Raw genomic sequence first — 18,635 nt, 5'->3', positions numbered from 1 at the left:
TCAATCAATCTTGACATACGTTAGCCCATCAATAATTCATCGTAATCTAAACTTAAGAGGTGTTCAAGAGAGGAGGAGTTCGAGCAAGTGAAAATAACATCGTCAATATTATAAAAGAGATATTCCTTTAGGTTGAGACATAAAGCCTCATATATTAGTCATGCTAATTCAAGTTGATCATTAAGGTTAATTATGTCCATAAAATAATTAACAATAAACCACAATAATTAAGATCACGAGTGATCATTAATCTTCATCACGGGCACTCCCCTCCAAGTCTCCTTCATAAATTACATCCGTGACAAATTAAAACCACCACTTCCAATCGAACCGGTTCATCTGCGCCACGGTCCACGGCCTTTCGGTTCATTTCAATCGCGTTATCCACCTGTCTCTCCTCGCTCGCTTTCTCTCTCCTTCGCTGGAACCGCTTTAGAATAGGTTTTGGAAAGGGGGAGACAGAGAGAAGCAGCGGAGGAGCTCACCGCGAGTGGGCTTACCGCACCCGCTTCCTTCGTCGCCTCAGTCCTCGTCCATGGATTCTTCCCTCTCTCTTTAGGGTTCCTTGCTGCTTCCCACCTTTCCCGGCGATTGCTTCGGCCTCAAGGGAAGTCGACGAGGGTCCAATCGGTTCCGGCGGCGCTGAGGCCGTGGTACTCGGTCGATCCCATTGATTGCGGGGCGGGCTTTCCTATTCCTCCTCCTCCGCCTCCGTCCTGGCGGCGAATCGGGGATCCCTCGCGCTCCTTGCTGATATCTTCTATTTCAAGACCCGCAGTTGCCGGCGCCGCAAGGGCTGCGGCCGCGGCCTGCGCTGGGGTGCGGGAGCCATGCTCTGGCTCGTCCGCCTGTCCGGCCTCTGCTCCGCCGCCATGGTCATGGTCGTGCTGTCCCCCTCCTTCCAGTCCTTCCCTCCCGCCGAGGCCATCCGGTCCTCGCACTACCTCCGGGCACCTAGCGGCCGGTATCACCGTGTCGCCGCCGTCTCGGATTTCGCCGACCGCTATGGATTCCGCCGCGCGCCGAGTTTCCGCAATGCCGCCGATTGCGAGGTCCCTTCCGCTGACGGAACCTCGGTCTGCGACCCGTCGCTCGTGCACATCGCCATTACCCTAGACGAGGAGTACCTACGCGGTTCGATCGCGGCGGTCCACTCGGTGCTCACGCACGCCCGGTGCCCTGAGAGCGTCTTCTTCCATTTCTTGGTTTCGCAGCCTGGGCTGGAGCCGGTGGTGCGTTCCGCCTTCCCCGGGCTCCGATTCAAGGCGTACTATTTCGACCCAGATCGTGTCCGGGGACTGATTTCGACGTCGGTGCGCCAGGCGCTGGAGCAGCCCCTTAACTACGCCCGCAACTACCTCGCCGACATCCTCGAGCGGTGCGTGCGCCGGGTGATCTACCTGGATTCCGACCTTGTGGTCGTCGACGACATCGCCAAGCTGTGGCGGACGGGGTTGGGGTCGCGCGCCGTGGGAGCGCCCGAGTACTGCCACGCCAACTTCACCAAGTACTTCACCCCGCGCTTCTGGTCTGACCGGCAGCTTGCAGCGGCGTTCGCTGGCCGCCGACCATGCTATTTCAACACCGGTGTGATGGTGCTCGACCTCGTCCGGTGGCGGCGCTCCGGGTACACGCGGCAGATCGAGCAGTGGATGGAAGTGCAGAAGGGAGGCGAGGCACCCGGCGGCCCGGGGCGGATCTACGAGCTGGGCTCGTTGCCTCCTTTCCTGCTCGTCTTCGCAGGGCACGTCGCTCCCATCGAGCACCGATGGAACCAGCACGGCCTCGGCGGTGACAACGTCAAAGGCAGCTGCCGGGACCTGCACGCAGGGCCGGTGAGCCTCCTCCACTGGAGCGGCAGCGGCAAACCGTGGGCGCGGCTTGATTCAAATCGGCCGTGCCCGCTCGACCACCTCTGGGCGCCCTACGACCTCTACGGACCTGCCGTCGCCTGACGCTACATTCACGGCCGCCGCTCTCCGGTAAATCCTCTGCCTCATCTTCTTCTACGACACTGCTGCTCCCCATCAACCTTCATATCAAAAGACATCAGAATTGCCGACTGTTCCCATCTTCTTCTTCTTCCCCTCTGTTAAAATTCCACGTTTGTTAATTCTTTACGGTATTCATGTGGATTTAGTGGCTCCTCTCTTCGCTTCCCTTTCTTTTTGATCCCAGATTCTGTTCTTGCGAGGCAATTTGTATTCTCCATTCCATTGTTGCAGCCTCATTGAATAAAGGGGAGGCAAGATTTTTCTCAACCTCTGTTTGCTTTGTTTTTTTTTTTTATTGGTTCATCCAATCTATCAAATTCCATAGAATTCTTCCAACACGAGAAGAAAGATTCAACCTTGAGCCAAGAACAGGTGGGCGACGGAAGCGCCGCAAAACATCCGTGAAATACCTGGCAAAGGTGCCTCCTTTTCTTATCGAAGAAGAGTTAGGTGTTCCATCGTTATTCTTCTGATACGATCCCTTCTTTAGCAGTTCCATCCTTCCTATCTCCTTTAGGCCTCAAAAAAAAAACCTTTTTACTGATCTCTCCTCTGTTTCATCACAAGTCAAAACTTCAATCAACAAACGAGTGGTTGACTTCTCATAAATTGTTCATCAAGCACCTACTGAGCTGGAAGAGAGGTGTCTGGATGCGTTTATTTAGGAGGAAGTTCCCTCAGCAAGTGGCAAGGAGCCCCTCACCTTTATCAACAGATCAAATATTTTAAGGGGTGATTAGTAGCCTTCAATCATTATGACGACAGAGAAATCAAATTTGTCGTGTTGATGAGTGATTTGCTAGGTCTCTCTCTTTATTGAAGCACATTGAATCTCGTAGATACGTTATGCAGCTGACCAAACTTGTGTCCGTAGGAATGACGTATACGTTAGCTGAATTGGTTTAGTCAATTCTTTGATTGGCAAACCCTAACCACTGGGTTGTTAGGAGGCTCCCATCAGCTTATTTCATTCTTTTACCAGTTCAATGGAGCACGGGTGTTGGATGAGCTGAGCTTTCGTGATGCAATTACCACCACCTAATCTTTTAAGAAATTATGCCGTGTTCGTTTGAAAAAGGTTAAGAGATGGATGGTTTAGGGTTTACCACTTGGTCGCCAAGGGAGTGGATGAGAATCATAATCCCTGCCATGGCATGGGAATGGGATGATGGCCCCTGTGCCCATCGACGAGACTTTAATGGATTCTTACTGTGGTGTGATCAGGCTTGCTGTTTTTGTGATCTTGGCATTGGATTCTTGCCATCCGTCAAGCTTTTTCTTAATTAAAAAGCTCTGGTGAACGGGTCAGGGCAGGGCAGGGCGGGGCGGGGCGGCAGGGCACTGCGACCTGCAATCGAGCAGTGCTGGATGATCCGTGTCAGGAAACTGGTATGCGAGGTCGCGAGACCAGGCCGCCGTGTCCAGTGTTTGGTTTTCACAGCCAAATGCTGCTGTTTTAAATTAGTATCTGAAGCTACAAACAAAGACAGTTTCTGGCAGCATTAAGGTTAAGGGTGAGTAATCTATTCAAAATTAAAGTGAATAAATAAAAATCAATTAAATTATTTTTTTTTAAAAAAACAATTGAACCGATCATTTTATAAAAATAAATAAATTAATTGAATCAATATAAAATTGATTAATTGATAAAAACCATAAATGAGTGAACCACCGGTGAAGCAAGGATTGATATGACAACTCTTGCATTTAGAAGTGAATCGAATTAATATAAAATTGGTTAATTCTATCGGCAATTAAATTAATCGATTTAATCTTATAAATGATCGTCGGAGACAAATCCATAGATGAGTGAACCGCCGGTTTGATGGAGCGAGGATTGATATGATGACTCCCAGAGATTCTGGCTATGAGGAGGATTTTTCAAGAACTTGAACAACTTAGAAAAGATTCTGGATTAGAACTGAAGAACTTAAGGGATTAGAATGGATCAAGACATATTAACGGAGTCACTCCAATGTCTAAGTTAGTAAGGGATTTTTGAGGATCAAAATGTTGAAGGAGAAATGATTGTGCTCCTGTGAGCGTACCTGTGCTTGCGGGAGTAGATTTTCTTTTATATTAACATTAGGAAAGAAACATGATCCCCACGTTCAGATCGTGGAGTTGCCACGTATGCCCACATGCCTTGGTTTGAAATCTACATCGCTCCACATTTCTTGCCTATTATTATATCTATATTCTCCATTATTGCGAGGTTTAATGATAGGATCTAAAGACACTCAGCATGGCTTGAACTATGGATGATAAGCGTGGCCTAGCTAAGTATGTTAGGCGTGATTGAGCTGAGGAAGTCGGACGTAATCGAATTGAGGAAGTCAGATGTGACCGAGCTGAGGATGTTGGACATGATCGAGTTGAAAATTGACTTGACTTGTCTAGGAGTCTAAGTTTCTTTGGGCTGAAGGCTCAATTTAACCCTGACTTACTCTTGGCTAAGTTTGACATAGATTGAAGTAGGTTGACTTTAATTTACAATTCAGTTGATTTTTTGACTAATTCAACGTCCTATATAAGCGATTTATCTCTGCCACATCACTCATCGATCGATCGATTGATGACATCATCAAATCAATCGGTTGATATTGAGCAATCAAATTGATTTATGAAATTTGAAATTGAAATCAAATTGAAAAAATGATTTTTTTTAAAATAAAATTTCAATTAACCTAATTGAATTTTTAAATTGGATCGATTCAGTCAATTAATTTGATTTAATTGATCTTTTGTTAATCCCTAATTAAGATGATTTTGAGTTGCAAATTAGTTGGATGAAACTTGGGAGGATTATCCAAAAATAAATAAATAAATATATAAATAAAAATCCTGACAGTGGGTGTTGTACGTGGCCTGCCTTTATCCAGTGGTGTGCATCTTTTTTAAGCAAAGGCAGCGTGGCCCAGCCCATGGAGGGCATCATGAAGTTGAAGAGTTCGGTCCATGGATCCAGGCCCAATTAACTAATTATTTCGGATATATTATGATTCACTTTAAACAGGAATATTTTAAAGAAAATTAGGTGAAAATAACTAATTAATTAAATAATAATAATAATAAATAATAATTGAGAAAGAGAGTCTGTGAAATTCATTGAAAATATTTTCTTTCAACAAAGAGCGAAAAGTCTCTTAGAAAATTCTAAAAGAAAAGCCACGATTCACCCTATCAAAGAGAGTTGTGAATTGAGGTGAGATATATCGGGTTGGTTCACTTGTCAAATAATTTAAACAGATTCAATTAAAATTTTATCGACTCATTATAACATGAATATAAGCGAACTGACTCATCTAGTTCGTGACTCACACGAATCAGTCCATGACAGACTTAGATTGACTTACAAGTTAAGAATTTTTTTTCTTTTGAAAATTTAAAATTAAAATAAAAAATTTAATGAGCTTGTGATTAAATCAAAATTCAAATTTTTGATTTTTAATTTTTAATTTTTTCTATATATTTTTAATTTTTTTTATAGGTTCACGAGTTGATTCGTCTTGAGTTGAATTAGATTAGATTTGGGAGTTTCCAGTATGGTAGGTCGATCTGTCCTATTATATGATGGATTTCTGATGGATCAATCTGTTCTATTACAAGTTAATCCATTTGACAGCACTAATAGCACACAACCATATACAAAAGTCAATTTTTAATTTTGACTTAAAATATTTTGAGATTTAAAAAATAAAATTATTATAGCAAAAGGTAAGGAGTCTTAATGACATAACAATCCTGACGAAGAGCTAAAGGATATTTTTTTCAACTTAATTAAGATTCAATCTTTATCTATTATAATAATATCTATCCCGTCTAACTAATTCAATCTTACCTAGAGCTTAAAAAATAGAATTGTAATTGAATTACCCGGGTGCTTTAATTGAGACTGAGTTTGATCTAATAAATAAAATTAGAAAATAAGAAGTCAAAAATTAAAAAGACGTTCTTTATTATTATTATTTCTGTTATTAATTTTAAAAATATTAAAATAGAATCTTATGTTTTTTTTATTTAAAATATTTTTATTTTAGTATTATTATATTAATTTAAATTAGAAGTAAAATTAAATTATTTTAAATTAAAATTGATACATATAAAATACTTCTTTTTAACTTACAATTATTCTACTTCATAAAATTATTTTAAAACTCTTCCATCAATTTTATTTGAAATTATTATAAACTTTATTCAAAATTAATATAATATGAAATAATTTAATCAAAATTATTTAGAGTAAGTTTGACTGAAGTTATTATAATAATATTAGAATAAGAATATTTTTAAAACAAAAATAATATAATAATATTTTAATATTTTTAAAAATTATGATATTTTTTTGATGGAATAAATAATAAAGAGGGCTCTTTTGATTATTTTCCTCCCAAAATAAAATATAAAATATTTTGTGAGAAAAATTAAAGCCTAAAGAAGGAAGGAAGCCGTCCGCCGCCAACGTGGACCCGATCCCATTTCCATCGGCTGTTTGAATTCGGCAACGCGGCAGATTAGGATTTGGGGCCCACAGAGGCCGCAGGCCAACCTGCCATGCAGCGTGCTAATCGCCAGCTGCCCGGCACCAACGGCTACATATTCTACTCTATTACACTGTTGTTGTTTTTTTTTTTTTGCCTTGGTCTCTGCGGACGCATGTGCTTGTGTTTGAATTAATGTACGGACAGTTTCACATTAAAGATTTTCATTTTCCCCCTTGACGTCCAACAAATTATATTTCACGTATCTCATTGAACTTGACTTATTAAAAGTTGGATAAAAAACAGCACTTTATTGTTTCACGGTTCAAAGTTTCGGAATATCTAAATCACCACGTAAGTAAATTTTAAAATTATCAAATATATATCTGATATCCATTTTGACCTTCCGTATTGATGAAAAAGTATTATATGATCAAATTTAGATTTTAATAATGATAAAGAGTTCAAGTTAAGTTTGTAAAATAAATTAATGAACTAAATTAAATGTGCAGGTAGCACATAAAAATTCTAGTTGCAGTTAAGCAAAGGAAATCCTGATCAAGATGATTGGACAAGGAAGACCCAGTCTGAAGGACTGGATAAGAAAGTCCTAGTCAAAAGACTAGGCAAGGAAGTCTTGGTCAGGAGGACTGTGCAGAAAGACTTAACAGATCAGAGCACCAGACGAAAAAGTTTAGACTGATTTGGAGGATCAGACGTCTAGCAATGGAAATTCTAGGGCTCAAAGATCAAGGATGATCAAAAGTCCAACAGGTCTGAAAGACCAGATTGACAAAAAATAATTCTCCCGAGTGGAGTGAGTGAGGATGCGTTCCCGAGAAGGAGAATAATAAATGTCAATCTGACTTAGAATTTCACTGGAAATCTAAAAGTCAAGACCAGACAGTTTGCTAAAATTATCACTTTTTTGTTTATATTTTATTATGGATTAACTTGTGATGCAAGAAACAAGGAATTGAAACTTTGAGTTTCGAGCGCCCTTATTCGGATCCAGGCGATCAAACAGTTAGGCGCTCGGAAGGAATCCAAGCACCCAGACATCAATCAATCGGTCCAGCAAGGTGGATGAGGTAGCTAAGTCCTAGTGGTCGGAACACCTCAACCTCTAGACGCCCAAAAAGGTTCCAAGCGCTCGGATCGAAATAAGACGTTGCGGAGTCAAAATTGATCTAACAACTTTCACATTAGCATCCAGGTGTCCAAAAAGGATATAGGCGTCTAGAAGGAATACAGACGCTCAAAAGATGATGAGTCAGCATCGAAAGCTAATCGCTGGGATGATATAAAGACGTCCAGAATAACTTCCAAATGTCCGGATTAGTCTTTATATGCAGTTACGCAAGAAAACCCTAAAAGATAATTTCATACGCTACTATGATGACTTTCTGTGCACAAACAACCCATCTAAAACACTGTCGTAACGTAGAGAAGCTGCATCGACTTCTATGTCTCATTACTATTTTTCTAATTAGTAACATTGTTATTTCACTTTTATACATAAATCATTAAGACGGTAAAGGTTTATCATTCCTAACTTATTTTGTAAAGTGAAAACTCTTTCTTGTAAGAGGAGAATTTAATAGTGGATTGTCTGTCAGAAATGATCAAGGATTATGAGCCTTGAAGTAGCAGTATGTAGTTGTGAACTAAGTAAATAAAAGTATTCCATTTACTTATTTCCAATGCTTTTTTACTCTAGTTTACTTAAGTTTTTTTAAACGAGTGAAAAAACGACAAAACATTATTCACTCCTTCTAGCGCTCTAACTCGATCCTACACTCTGCTTACTGAATCGACTGCTATAGTATACTAAGCGGTATACTAAGCGATTCGGTATGTTTTTTTGACTATAAAGAGTAACTTTAATCGATTAAAAAATTATGAAAAATTCACTACTTTCACTATAATGTATCAAATTGTCATTTGAGAGTATTAATACATTCAAAAATACTATCCGAGCACTGGCGTAGCCAGGGGTGGCTGCACTGGGCTCCAGCCCAGTGCAGTCCAACAATTTTCAATTTAATAATTTAAAAAATTAAAATATTTTAATTTAATTTTATTGATTAATTCAAGGTAATCGTTGATTTTGACTGCCATTGTATCCGAGCACATAAAATCTGATTCTATATCATTCTCAATTTTTTTGTCCATCAATCACAAGTGCACATACACACCTGAATGATTTTGTTTTTTTAAATTTTATTCATTAACTATGTTTAAAAAATTAAACGCTAATATATGTGTGATGAATTATAATATCTATCCATATTGATTGTAATATCATTTAAATATTATAACACTTAACATTTGATATAGATACTCTTACAATATCGATGACACCGCTTAATTAAATGATTAATATAATAGTTTTAAATTAATTTTAAATATATTTAAATGATTTTAATGAAGTTTTTATCAACTTATAATATAAAATATTTTAAATATAATATTTTAAATTAAATTGAATCCATTCCATATATATTATAATAGCGATGGATTGAATAAGGATATTTTAAAACTATACTAGAGCGTTGTGTAAATTTTTTAACTCCGAGGTCGAAGCGGAAAATAATGACAAACTTTGGTGTAAAGTGCAATATTTTTTCACAAAATTAGGAAAAAGATGTCAAGAAGATTGATTTCTCACGGCGTCACTCACACGCCAATGACGTCAGCGCCGTTTCAAACTTGGAAATAGTCCAAAAGCCTCTCTTTCTCTCCCCTAAAATTACGCCTCCATCAAGCTCCCCTCCTTCGCCCTTTCCCCTTCCCCAAATCCACAGCTCTCTCTCTCTCTCTCTCTCTCTCTCTCTCTCTCTCTCTCCTACGCTTCTTCCTCGGTGACCAAACTGGTCGGGAACCCTAACGCGCTTCTGCTTTCTTCCTCGGCCGTCGCGACAATCGTGCATCGATCTCGTCAAGTTTCACGAATCTTGTTTCTGTGCGATCGCAGAGCGAGCTCACGATGGATTGCTCGCGTTGTCGGCCTCCGATTTGGGTACTTCTTCTGGTTTTCTTGCTTTCCGTTGAGAGTTCCTGGTCACAGGGAACAATGCCGCCGGCGCAGACCCCCGCTCTCACCCCTTCCCCTGCGCCTGCCCCTGCTCCGTCGCCGGAGTCCTTATGCAACGGCATCTACCTCTCTTACGTCCTCGAGCAGCGGGAGAGGATCCACCCCTTCACTAGCGACCCAGCGGAGCAGCCCTACTCCTTCCGCGCCACCGCCACCGTCCTCAACCACGGCACCGCCGACCTCGTCGCCTGGACGCTCCTCGTCCCGTTCCGCCACGGCGAGCTCCTCGTTTCCGTCGACGGCGGTGTTCTCGCCAACGCCTCGAACTCGGTTCTACCCTACAACACCACTCTCGATGCTAATGTTACTGCCTTCTCCGGCTACCCCAACACCGATCTGAAGACCCCGATCGAGACGGCGAACGATCTGTCGCAGATCCAAATTAAGATTTCTCTCGTCGGGACCCTCTTCGGCTCTCCGCCCCCGGCGGTGCCTCTGCCGGAGTTTCTCGAGCTTGATGACCCCTCCTACAGCTGCGCGCAGCTGCCCGGCTTCAACGACTCCGGCTCCGTCCAAAGGTGCTGCCTCCCGAACCCTAATTACGTTCACGAGCCGGTGAACGCCACCGGCTTCCTAGAGCGCCAATCCGGGGACCTGACCATCGCCTACGATGTGATGGAGTCCTACGGTAGCAGCTACCTCGCCCTCGTCACTATCGAAAACCTTAACCCCCTCGGCCGCCTCGACAACTGGGAGCTCTCATGGGAGTGGGCTCGCGACGAGTTCATCTCCTCCATGAGGGGCGCGTACCCGACCGTCGTCGACGCTTCCGATTGCATCTTCGGCAAGCAGGGACAATTCTACCAGGAGTTCGACTTCACCAAGGTGCTCAGCTGCAAGCAGAAACCCACCATCTCTGACCTATCCCCGTGGCGGTACAACGACACCGAGCTTGGCCGCATCCCTCACTGCTGCCGCAACGGGACTCTTCTTCCATCAGAGATGGACCCTGAGCAATCCGTCTCGGCCTTCCAGATCCAGGTGCAAAAGATGCCACCCGATCTCAACCGCTCCGTCCTCTTCCCTCCGGTCAACTGGAACATCTCCGGCTCCGGTCTCAACCCCCACTACCAGTGCGGTCAGCCAATTCGTGTAAGCCCTGCGCGGTTCCCCGATCCGAGCGGCCTCGACTCGGAGATCCTCGCCCTCGCCAGTTGGCAGGTGGTCTGCAACATCACCCGGCCCAAGGGCGCCAGTCCCAAGTGCTGCGTCTCCTTCTCCGCCTTCTACAACGACTCCGTCGTCCCCTGCAACACCTGCGCCTGCGGGTGCTCCGCCAGTAACCGCGCCCAGACCTGCAACGTCTCCGCCCCGGGGATGCTCCTCCCGCCCGAATCCCTCCTGGTGCCATTCGATAACCGGACGGAAAAAGCCCTCGCCTGGGCGCAGATCAAGCACTACAACGTTCCCTCCCCCTTGCCCTGCGCCGACAACTGCGGCGTCAGCATCAACTGGCACGTCCTCACCAACTACCAGAAGGGGTGGTCGGCCAGGATAACGCTGTTCAACTGGGGCGAGGACCAGTTCGCCGACTGGTTCATGGCCGCCAAATTGGACAAGGCATATCCAGGTTACGAGCAGTTGTACTCCTTCAACGGGACCAAGATGGACGACGACACCATCTTCATCGTGGGCATGGCCGGACTCAACTATCTGAACGGGGAAACGGACGGCAACAGCGACAGCGACCCCAGAGTGCCGGGAAAGCAACAGTCGGTAATATCATTCACGAAGAAGTCGACGCCGGGCATCGACATCCTTGCCGGCGACGGCTACCCTTCAAAGGTCTACTTCAATGGGGAGGAGTGCTCAATGCCGGACATGTTTCCTACCAGTTGGGCATTCAGGAGTCGCCGACCAGGAACCTTCACTGCCCTTGGCTTCCTCCTCCTCGTTGCATCTCTCCTGTTCCTGCATCAGTAGCTACCACTTGCAGTTTCCATTTCCTTGATTCTTTCAGTGATGTCGCACCCAATTGCCCGTTCGACAATTGGAACAGACCACAGGTACAAACTTATACAAAAAGGTTGAATCTTTCTCATACAATTGTTGCACGATATCTCATCCTCATGGTCACTGTTGTAACTAGACTCGATTGTTTTGGTTTATGGACTTCACTTCCCTCGTTTTGCTCCATTAATTAGCACTCGGAAGAATTTGTCAAAGCTGTTGCTAGTTTCCTCACCAAATGCTGACCTTTTCTCATATTATGTGGTTTGACAAAGCTTTCTCGTAGCAATATTCCAATCCATTTTCAGGTTTTGTTGAATTTACCAGTGGCGAAATGGTTTGAGTGATTCAACTGCACATGTTCATTGTTCATTCAATTTCAGAAGCACGTTCCCCTTTCACACCTCTATATTTTTCAACCTAACAATAATATTCAGACGTTGTCCATTCTCATCATCTCTAGTAGCTTTTTTATTCTCAGTTCTCTATTATTATTATTATTATTTTTATAATTAAGATATTGAAGTTTTGATGTTCTATGTTGTAGAAGAATCAAAAGAGGTCTTGTTGGAAGATATATGTTGACCTTCATATTAGTTTAAATTTGTGTTTTAAACTAATTATTAAAACATTGTTATCTTATGCATTACTATCAAATGCAACTAAAAATAGTATTTATTTCAGCAATACTGATTAAATAATTAAAATGGTAAAATATTTAGAATGTTTTTTTTTTTCAAGTCATCCAAGTATCTGTTCTTTATGTATATTTCTGCGTTGCAACACTATTTTAAATGTAAAGTATTTATTAGATTTTTTTGACAATTTACTTAACCAAATTACATATTATATTTTAAAAAAAATTATCAACATATCACTTATTTTTTAAAATACCCCTTCGTCTTTAGTTGTCTATCTTCTTCCGCTCTTTGGTCGACCAACGGTCGAGATGGCTGCGTCCTCAGTTGGCTATACGAAGGTAGCCGCTACACGATCGGTTATTTTGCATCCAGTTGGGATCCTTGTCGCAACAGATTCCTGTCATAAATTTGTGACGAGAATCTGGACTGTTCGATTTTAAAATATAAGATTAAATTCAGGCCATCGTAATCACTCATTCAATCTACAGTCTGAATTTAATTTTAACTTTAAAATCAAACGGTGTAGATTCCCGTCATAAATTTATGACGGGAGTCTATTGTGACAAACAACTTTTTTGTTTTGCATCTAAGTAACTGTGAAGAGCTAATCACGATATTGTAATCGTGTAAATCCAGACTCTAATTCGGAATTGAAAGTTTGAAATTGCGACAGTTCAGAACAGATCAACCTTTAATTTTAACTGTCTAAGATTATAATTCACGGTTCGACATCGCCCGCTCACGATTCATCATGATTCAATATTACTATATTAAAAATATTTAAATTATAAATTCATAAATATATATATATATATATTTAAATTGTCTAAGTACTCTATATGATATAGAGAAATCAAAATATGATTGAGATTTTAAAATTGAGAGGCGAGAGTAAATAAAATAGTGTAAAAAAAAAGATGAAATGATGTCTTTATAGAGTTTAGAGAATAACAAATATTAAATTATAATGATTATAAAAAATTGATCAAATAATTTTAAACTAAAAAAACTCTTTTAAAATTATTTTTAAGTTTTCCCTCTAATATAAATAAATTATTATAAAATTAAAAATATTATTTACTCTCTTAACTATTAAGAATAAAAAAAATTTCATAACCTCGAGTTGATTGTGAATGAGTTGATCGAAAAAAAAAAATCTCTAAATTATCTTTCTCTCTCGTATTCCATTGTCGGTCCTCCTCTTTAACATTGTCGGCCCTCCAAGCTAAAACTTGGAAAGGGCAACATATGGGTATGGCTCCATCCTCGGATAGGAGGAAGGCAAACGATGGAGGATGAAACTAAAGTAAGGATATTTTAAAAAATGATAACTAATCTATTTTCTATAAAAAAAAGCGTGATTTAAATATTTACAAAGCTTAGGTGTCTAGTTTAAAAATTACTGTATTTCAGAGGCACCGGGGTGTCTGTTCATTCAGTTTTCCATTTCAGTAAAAAATGAAATTTATCATTCTAACAGTTTTACATGATTAATTTTATGATCATCTATAAAAAGATAAATAAATTAAAAAATTATAATTGACCACTATAAAAAAAAATTATTTTGACTTTATTAAAATTTAATTTTTATCTATTTTAATAAATCTGATTCATAATAATCAATTAAACCGATTAAACGATGCCCTGAGAGCAATTCATGCCTTCCGCACGATCGGGATCTTGATGGATACGTACCTGATGAAAAATTCGGCTCAAAATTCGAGTTCTAAAGCTCCAGTTCGCACTTTATCGGATTTCGACACGACAATTTAATGAAATTCATCGTCAAGCACGAGACATTCCACGTCAAGAACTTTGCTTCAGCAAAAGCCGCCTTTTTCCCAGTCCACGCCTTCACCTGTTCGGCTTAGGCTTCAGCAATCGAGCGCTGGATTCGAGAGATCTATGAACGCGAAGGGAAAAAAACCTAAAAAAAAAAAGCAATCTTTTTGATAATTCCAGAGAAGGGGAAGAAGGAAGGATCTTTTGATTCAGTCAGGTGACGATGTAGACTGGCGCCGCCACCGCAGCCGCCGCCCTGTGGTCCCCGCCGGCGTCCCTAAGTCTCCGATAGGCGACCCCTCCCGCGGCCGCCGCTCCGACCTCCGCCGCAGCCAGCAGCATCGCCGCCCTCGGCCGCCTGGCGCCGCCGCCTCCGCCGCTGCTCTCGATGGCGTACACGGGCCACAACTGCGCGGTGCGGGAGTGCCACCGCCCGTCGGACTCCCCGCCGCCCTCGTGGCTCTGCTTCCAGAAGAGGAACGCGGACCTCCACCGCCACCCCGCGCCGCCGCGGCGGAGGCGCTCCCTGGCCCTGCCGGCGTCGCCCTTGAACAGGGGCTTCTTCAGCTTGCGGCGGAGCGAATCGAGCGGCCGCTGCAGCTAGCGCGAAGGCGAGAGGTCATCCCACGAGCGACGAAAAGAAGGGAAGGGAACACGAGAAGCGTACCTGGAAGCAGAGCTTTGCCGCCGCCATGACCGGAAAAATCTGATCTTTCTCGTCAGTGTTCCGATGAGGATGAGGGAGAAGGGAGAAACGAGCTCGATCGCGCGGAAGCGGAACGCATTAGATTAGATTCGTTGGTGGGCGGATCTCCTTGTCAGGGCGGCTCATGACCGTTGCGAAGATCCAACGCTCCTGTCGGACAAAAGGAATCTCCGTTAGATTTTAAGATCCATGAAGGATCTATTCATTTATGATCACTCATCAGCGTTAAGAGAAGAATCTAAAAAGGATTAAGAGACTTAAATTATTATCACGGCAGACAAAGATTGATATTATGGTAGAAGCAATTTTGCATTAGGTTATGTATTTATTTAGTAGTGCTTATCAACCTAGTGGTACCGTGCCTCCAAAAAATCCTTTAGGGGGTTTTCTGATATGGGGTCGTTTCGGTGGTGGGGTCGGTCACTATAAAAAGTTTACCTACTACAGTTTTGCCCCCACGGGCGGGGTCAGCTCGTCAGGGCATGGGTGCTTGCAGCATGAGGTGGGCGGTTCGAGGGCTCATGGTTGCATTTGCGATAACATCAATCTGTGCCATGTTTCCAAATCTCTCGACCACTATGCCCTGGTCAGTCCCGCATTCACCGTGATTTACCTCTCCACAGATGGTCGAGGGGCCGATCGTGTGGGGCCGCTAGGTTGGCGGATTCTAACCTTTTGCAACATGTATTTATTAATATTCGAGGTTTAAAGATAATCCAATTCAATGGACCTCAATGATCAAGTGAGAGTAGATGAACCGGTGTCATATGTAGGTTTAAATTGATTGAGCATGAAGAGTGGATGCTTTCTTCAAAAAGTGAGTTGACTTGGTGGTGTTCTATAGGCCCCTTTGTCAGGGTGTATGATGAGGAGTATCCTTTTTCCTTGTCTAGTCCAAGCATTGAATGTGCTAGGGATGATACATTAATAATGAAGCATCCCTTTATAATTGATGCATCATATGTGGGCCACGGTGCAACAGTTAGATCCTTTAATGGATAATCAGATATTTTAGATTTAAATCTCAGTTGCGATACATTACAGAAGATTTTCCCTCCAATCAGAAGTTGGCCGTTTGGATGAGTCTCCGTAAGTGTTTTTCGATTTACTCTGATGGTAAATAGAAAAATTTTCGTGGGAGTGAATTAATCATCTCCAAGAAAGAGACTTCTTTAAGTTGAAACTTCAATCAATTCAATTGGCACTCTTCTTCAAGAGGTTTCAAAAGGTACGTGATCCTTGTATCTACCTTAAGGCCATGCCCCATCTGATCTCAAGGTTATGGTATAGGTGTCTAGTTCAACATGGGTTGATTTCTAGTCAAGTTGGATTAATTCATAAATAACATACATTTATAACTACAAGCGAGTAGTCTCTAAGTAATATATAAATTATCGAATCTAGGTTTTCATAGTGATTAGAGTAGTCATTACAAGTTACACATGGATCCTTGGAAAAATTGATAGAGACTTTAGTAAGTATCGAAAGATTTTTTTGTTTAAAGTTCAAAGGTTTAGTTGAGGTCCCCTTTAGATTCTCTTTATGGTAATTTAGGATTATTATATTTGTTGGTACAAATACGTCGTAGCTGAGGATCGAACTGCGGATCCCTAGGTCACAATCCGGATGTCATTAGCACCATTGCCCCGCGGCCAATCTAGATATTTTAATTTAAACTGTGGATGACATAGCAACCTTAACAAGTAAATCAAAAACTCGATTTCTATTGCTAATATTTTAGGTAATTTAGGACAAATACTAATTAAAAATTTGGATCGCTAATGAATAATATAAAAATAATTTCTCTTGTTAATGTTTTAGGAACATACACTAATTACTTGGTTATTGGGTTATAATCCTCAGGATGTTAGTCCAAAAACTATGAAAGCTTCACTAAAATCTCCTCAACGGAAATGATCCGAAAGCGAAGAAACCTTATATTAATGGTTGGGCATAAAATTATAAAAACAAACTAAGCGAGAATAAAAATCGAGTGTATGTCCTAATTCTTCTTTGAGCTTCAATCTATTTATAGTCTTCACCTAGATGTGACTATTATGCTAACGTGGTACTTCCGCTTGAAAGTCTTTTGAGTACTTGGATTCATCGAACCCAATCCACTCTAGTAACGGTCCACTAATGACTTCTTGCGATCTGGGCACTTGCAAACGATTGAGGCACTTAGATTCTATTGATGTGGACTGCATCCTAATTTGTCTCGGCAACAAATGTGCTGACTTAGGACTAAGTATCCTTGGGCGCCTGGAACAACCCCAGTCGCCTGGAATGATCAACCATGGGTTGATTTTTTTCTCCTCCGTTTTGTTTTGGTCGCACGCGTTGTGTAGTCTTCCTTCCGATTTTTCGTCCTTTGAATGCACCGAACCCTTCCGGCTTGCTCCCGTATATTCTTTTCACTCCGTTAAAGTACTCTTCCGCAACTTCTCATATCTTTGATGCACCAAGCCCGTCAACTCCTTTCTCATATTATCCTTCTCACTTGCATGCGTCTTCTACAAGATTCACCATCTAGAGTGCGTACGTGTGCTATCTTTAAGTCCCTCTACACTTAGACACATGCATCAAACATAATACAGATCTAATTTCCTACTTATTTAATCACACGTTAAAACTTCACTAAGATTACTAATAATATTATCTTCTATAAAAGAGTTGTTGTTGTGCATTATACTTGACGAAAGACAACGACATATCATTAGATATCAACCAAAGTGGTTGATAATCGATGGCCAAACAGAAGCAACTAATACATCAAAATTATGTCTTGTGAATAGTTAGCCATAACATGGCAAGTGAACCGAGTGTACCTAAAGGTCCTCATTTGGAGATGGTATATAGTATATAGTACCATACTTAGGACCATATTTTAGGACCATCACAAGCGATGCTTAATGCTTTAGGTTCATGACATATAGTTACTAAAAGGCAAAACATCCAAAGAACAATACAAACTTATTATTGTTAATGACCTAAACGAATATGATTCTTTTAAGTCAATGAGATTAAGCTAGTAGAGTTAGACAATATCCATATACAACATGTGGATGTTCTTTTTAGTCATAGTGCACTCTATCTACTATATAGTTAGTACATGAGCTCAAACCAAGGTGAGGTCAGGGATACATATTAAATTTGGCATGTTCGATCGACTCGTCAAAGCCGGCCAAGATTGTTAGACTAACATGTAGTCGATCGAGCTCATTCATTTATTACATAAAAGAGTTTTCTCTTCTCATTGTCGAACACTTTTTAGAATATGATGGAGGAGGGAGCATTGTTAAGTCAGTCTTTGATACTTGTATACAAAAGCTAAGAGGTGCCTGTTTATTCTATCAAAGTTAGATAAAGATTCTATCACATGTGCCTGCAAATTGATTATTTCCTCCTTCAAACAGCTCAATTTTGAATATGTAATCCTACAATTTGAAGTCAAAATCTAAATAAATTCTAAACCCTAAACCCTAAATAAACTGTTGAATTTTGAATTTGTAATACGATAATTTGAAGTCAAAATCTAAACAAACTGTGTTAGATTCCCCCATAAATCTATATCATGGCACGTTGGTGTAAATACTCAAAAGGAAGGAGTCCCTTTTATTGGAATCATCGCATTTTTTTATTTTTCTAATTACATCAACCCTCTTTGTAAAATGGCAGTTTTTCTATTTGATCAATTTCAATTTTTTGATAAGTCGATTTTAAATTTAAATTCTGAAATCATTTGGACGGATTTTGACTTGTTCAATGACATTTACATTGTAGTAACCATGATTTCATAGTTGCTACAATGTAGATTTGACTTATTTAATCTAACATTCATGTTATAGTAGCTATGAAATCATAAAATCGTAGCAATTACAATTTAAACTTATCTTGTTCAATAATATTTACGTTGTAGAAGTTACAAATAATTATTGTTATAACTTAAATTTATCATATTAAATAATATTCATGTTATAATAA

The 18,635-nt window shown here is 41.0% G+C and overlaps 3 protein-coding genes across 4 annotated transcripts; 2 read left to right on the top strand and 1 right to left on the bottom strand.

Annotated features, from left to right (window-relative positions):
• The first annotated feature begins 544 nt into the window (after positions 1–544).
• Positions 545–2,261, top strand: LOC141826622 (putative galacturonosyltransferase-like 7). Its single transcript, XM_074713885.1, has one exon. The coding sequence runs from the start codon at positions 831–833 to the stop codon at positions 1,953–1,955; it is 1,125 nt and encodes a 374-aa protein (XP_074569986.1). The 5' UTR covers positions 545–830; the 3' UTR covers positions 1,956–2,261.
• Positions 2,262–9,246: 6,985 nt separating this feature from the next.
• Positions 9,247–11,841, top strand: LOC141826179 (COBRA-like protein 7). Its single transcript, XM_074713424.1, has one exon. It carries the CDS (start codon positions 9,465–9,467, stop codon positions 11,493–11,495), a length of 2,031 nt encoding a protein of 676 aa, XP_074569525.1. The 5' UTR covers positions 9,247–9,464; the 3' UTR covers positions 11,496–11,841.
• A 2,156-nt stretch (positions 11,842–13,997) lies between these two features.
• On the bottom strand, positions 13,998–14,654 carry LOC141826181 (uncharacterized). Of its 2 annotated transcripts, none has more exons than XM_074713427.1 (2): positions 14,613–14,654; positions 13,998–14,539 (listed from the first exon to the last, which is right to left on the bottom strand). In XM_074713427.1, exons 1-2 carry the CDS (start codon positions 14,637–14,639, stop codon positions 14,159–14,161), a joined length of 408 nt encoding a protein of 135 aa, XP_074569528.1. In that variant the 5' UTR covers positions 14,640–14,654; the 3' UTR covers positions 13,998–14,158. The 2 variants fall into 2 exon arrangements, 1 of the variants encoding a protein (XP_074569528.1); XR_012601621.1 differs by having other exon boundaries at positions 14,348–14,545; positions 14,613–14,635.
• Positions 14,655–18,635: the final 3,981 nt, after the last annotated feature.

This window comes from Curcuma longa, chromosome 4, assembly GCF_044706935.1.
Source record: "Curcuma longa cultivar G26 ecotype Majalengka, Jawa Barat chromosome 4, ITB_CL_G26_1.1, whole genome shotgun sequence".
NCBI lineage: Eukaryota > Viridiplantae > Streptophyta > Magnoliopsida > Zingiberales > Zingiberaceae > Curcuma > Curcuma longa.
The sequence above is the reverse complement of the archived record's forward strand: the minus strand, read 5'-3'. Positions and strand labels throughout refer to the sequence as shown.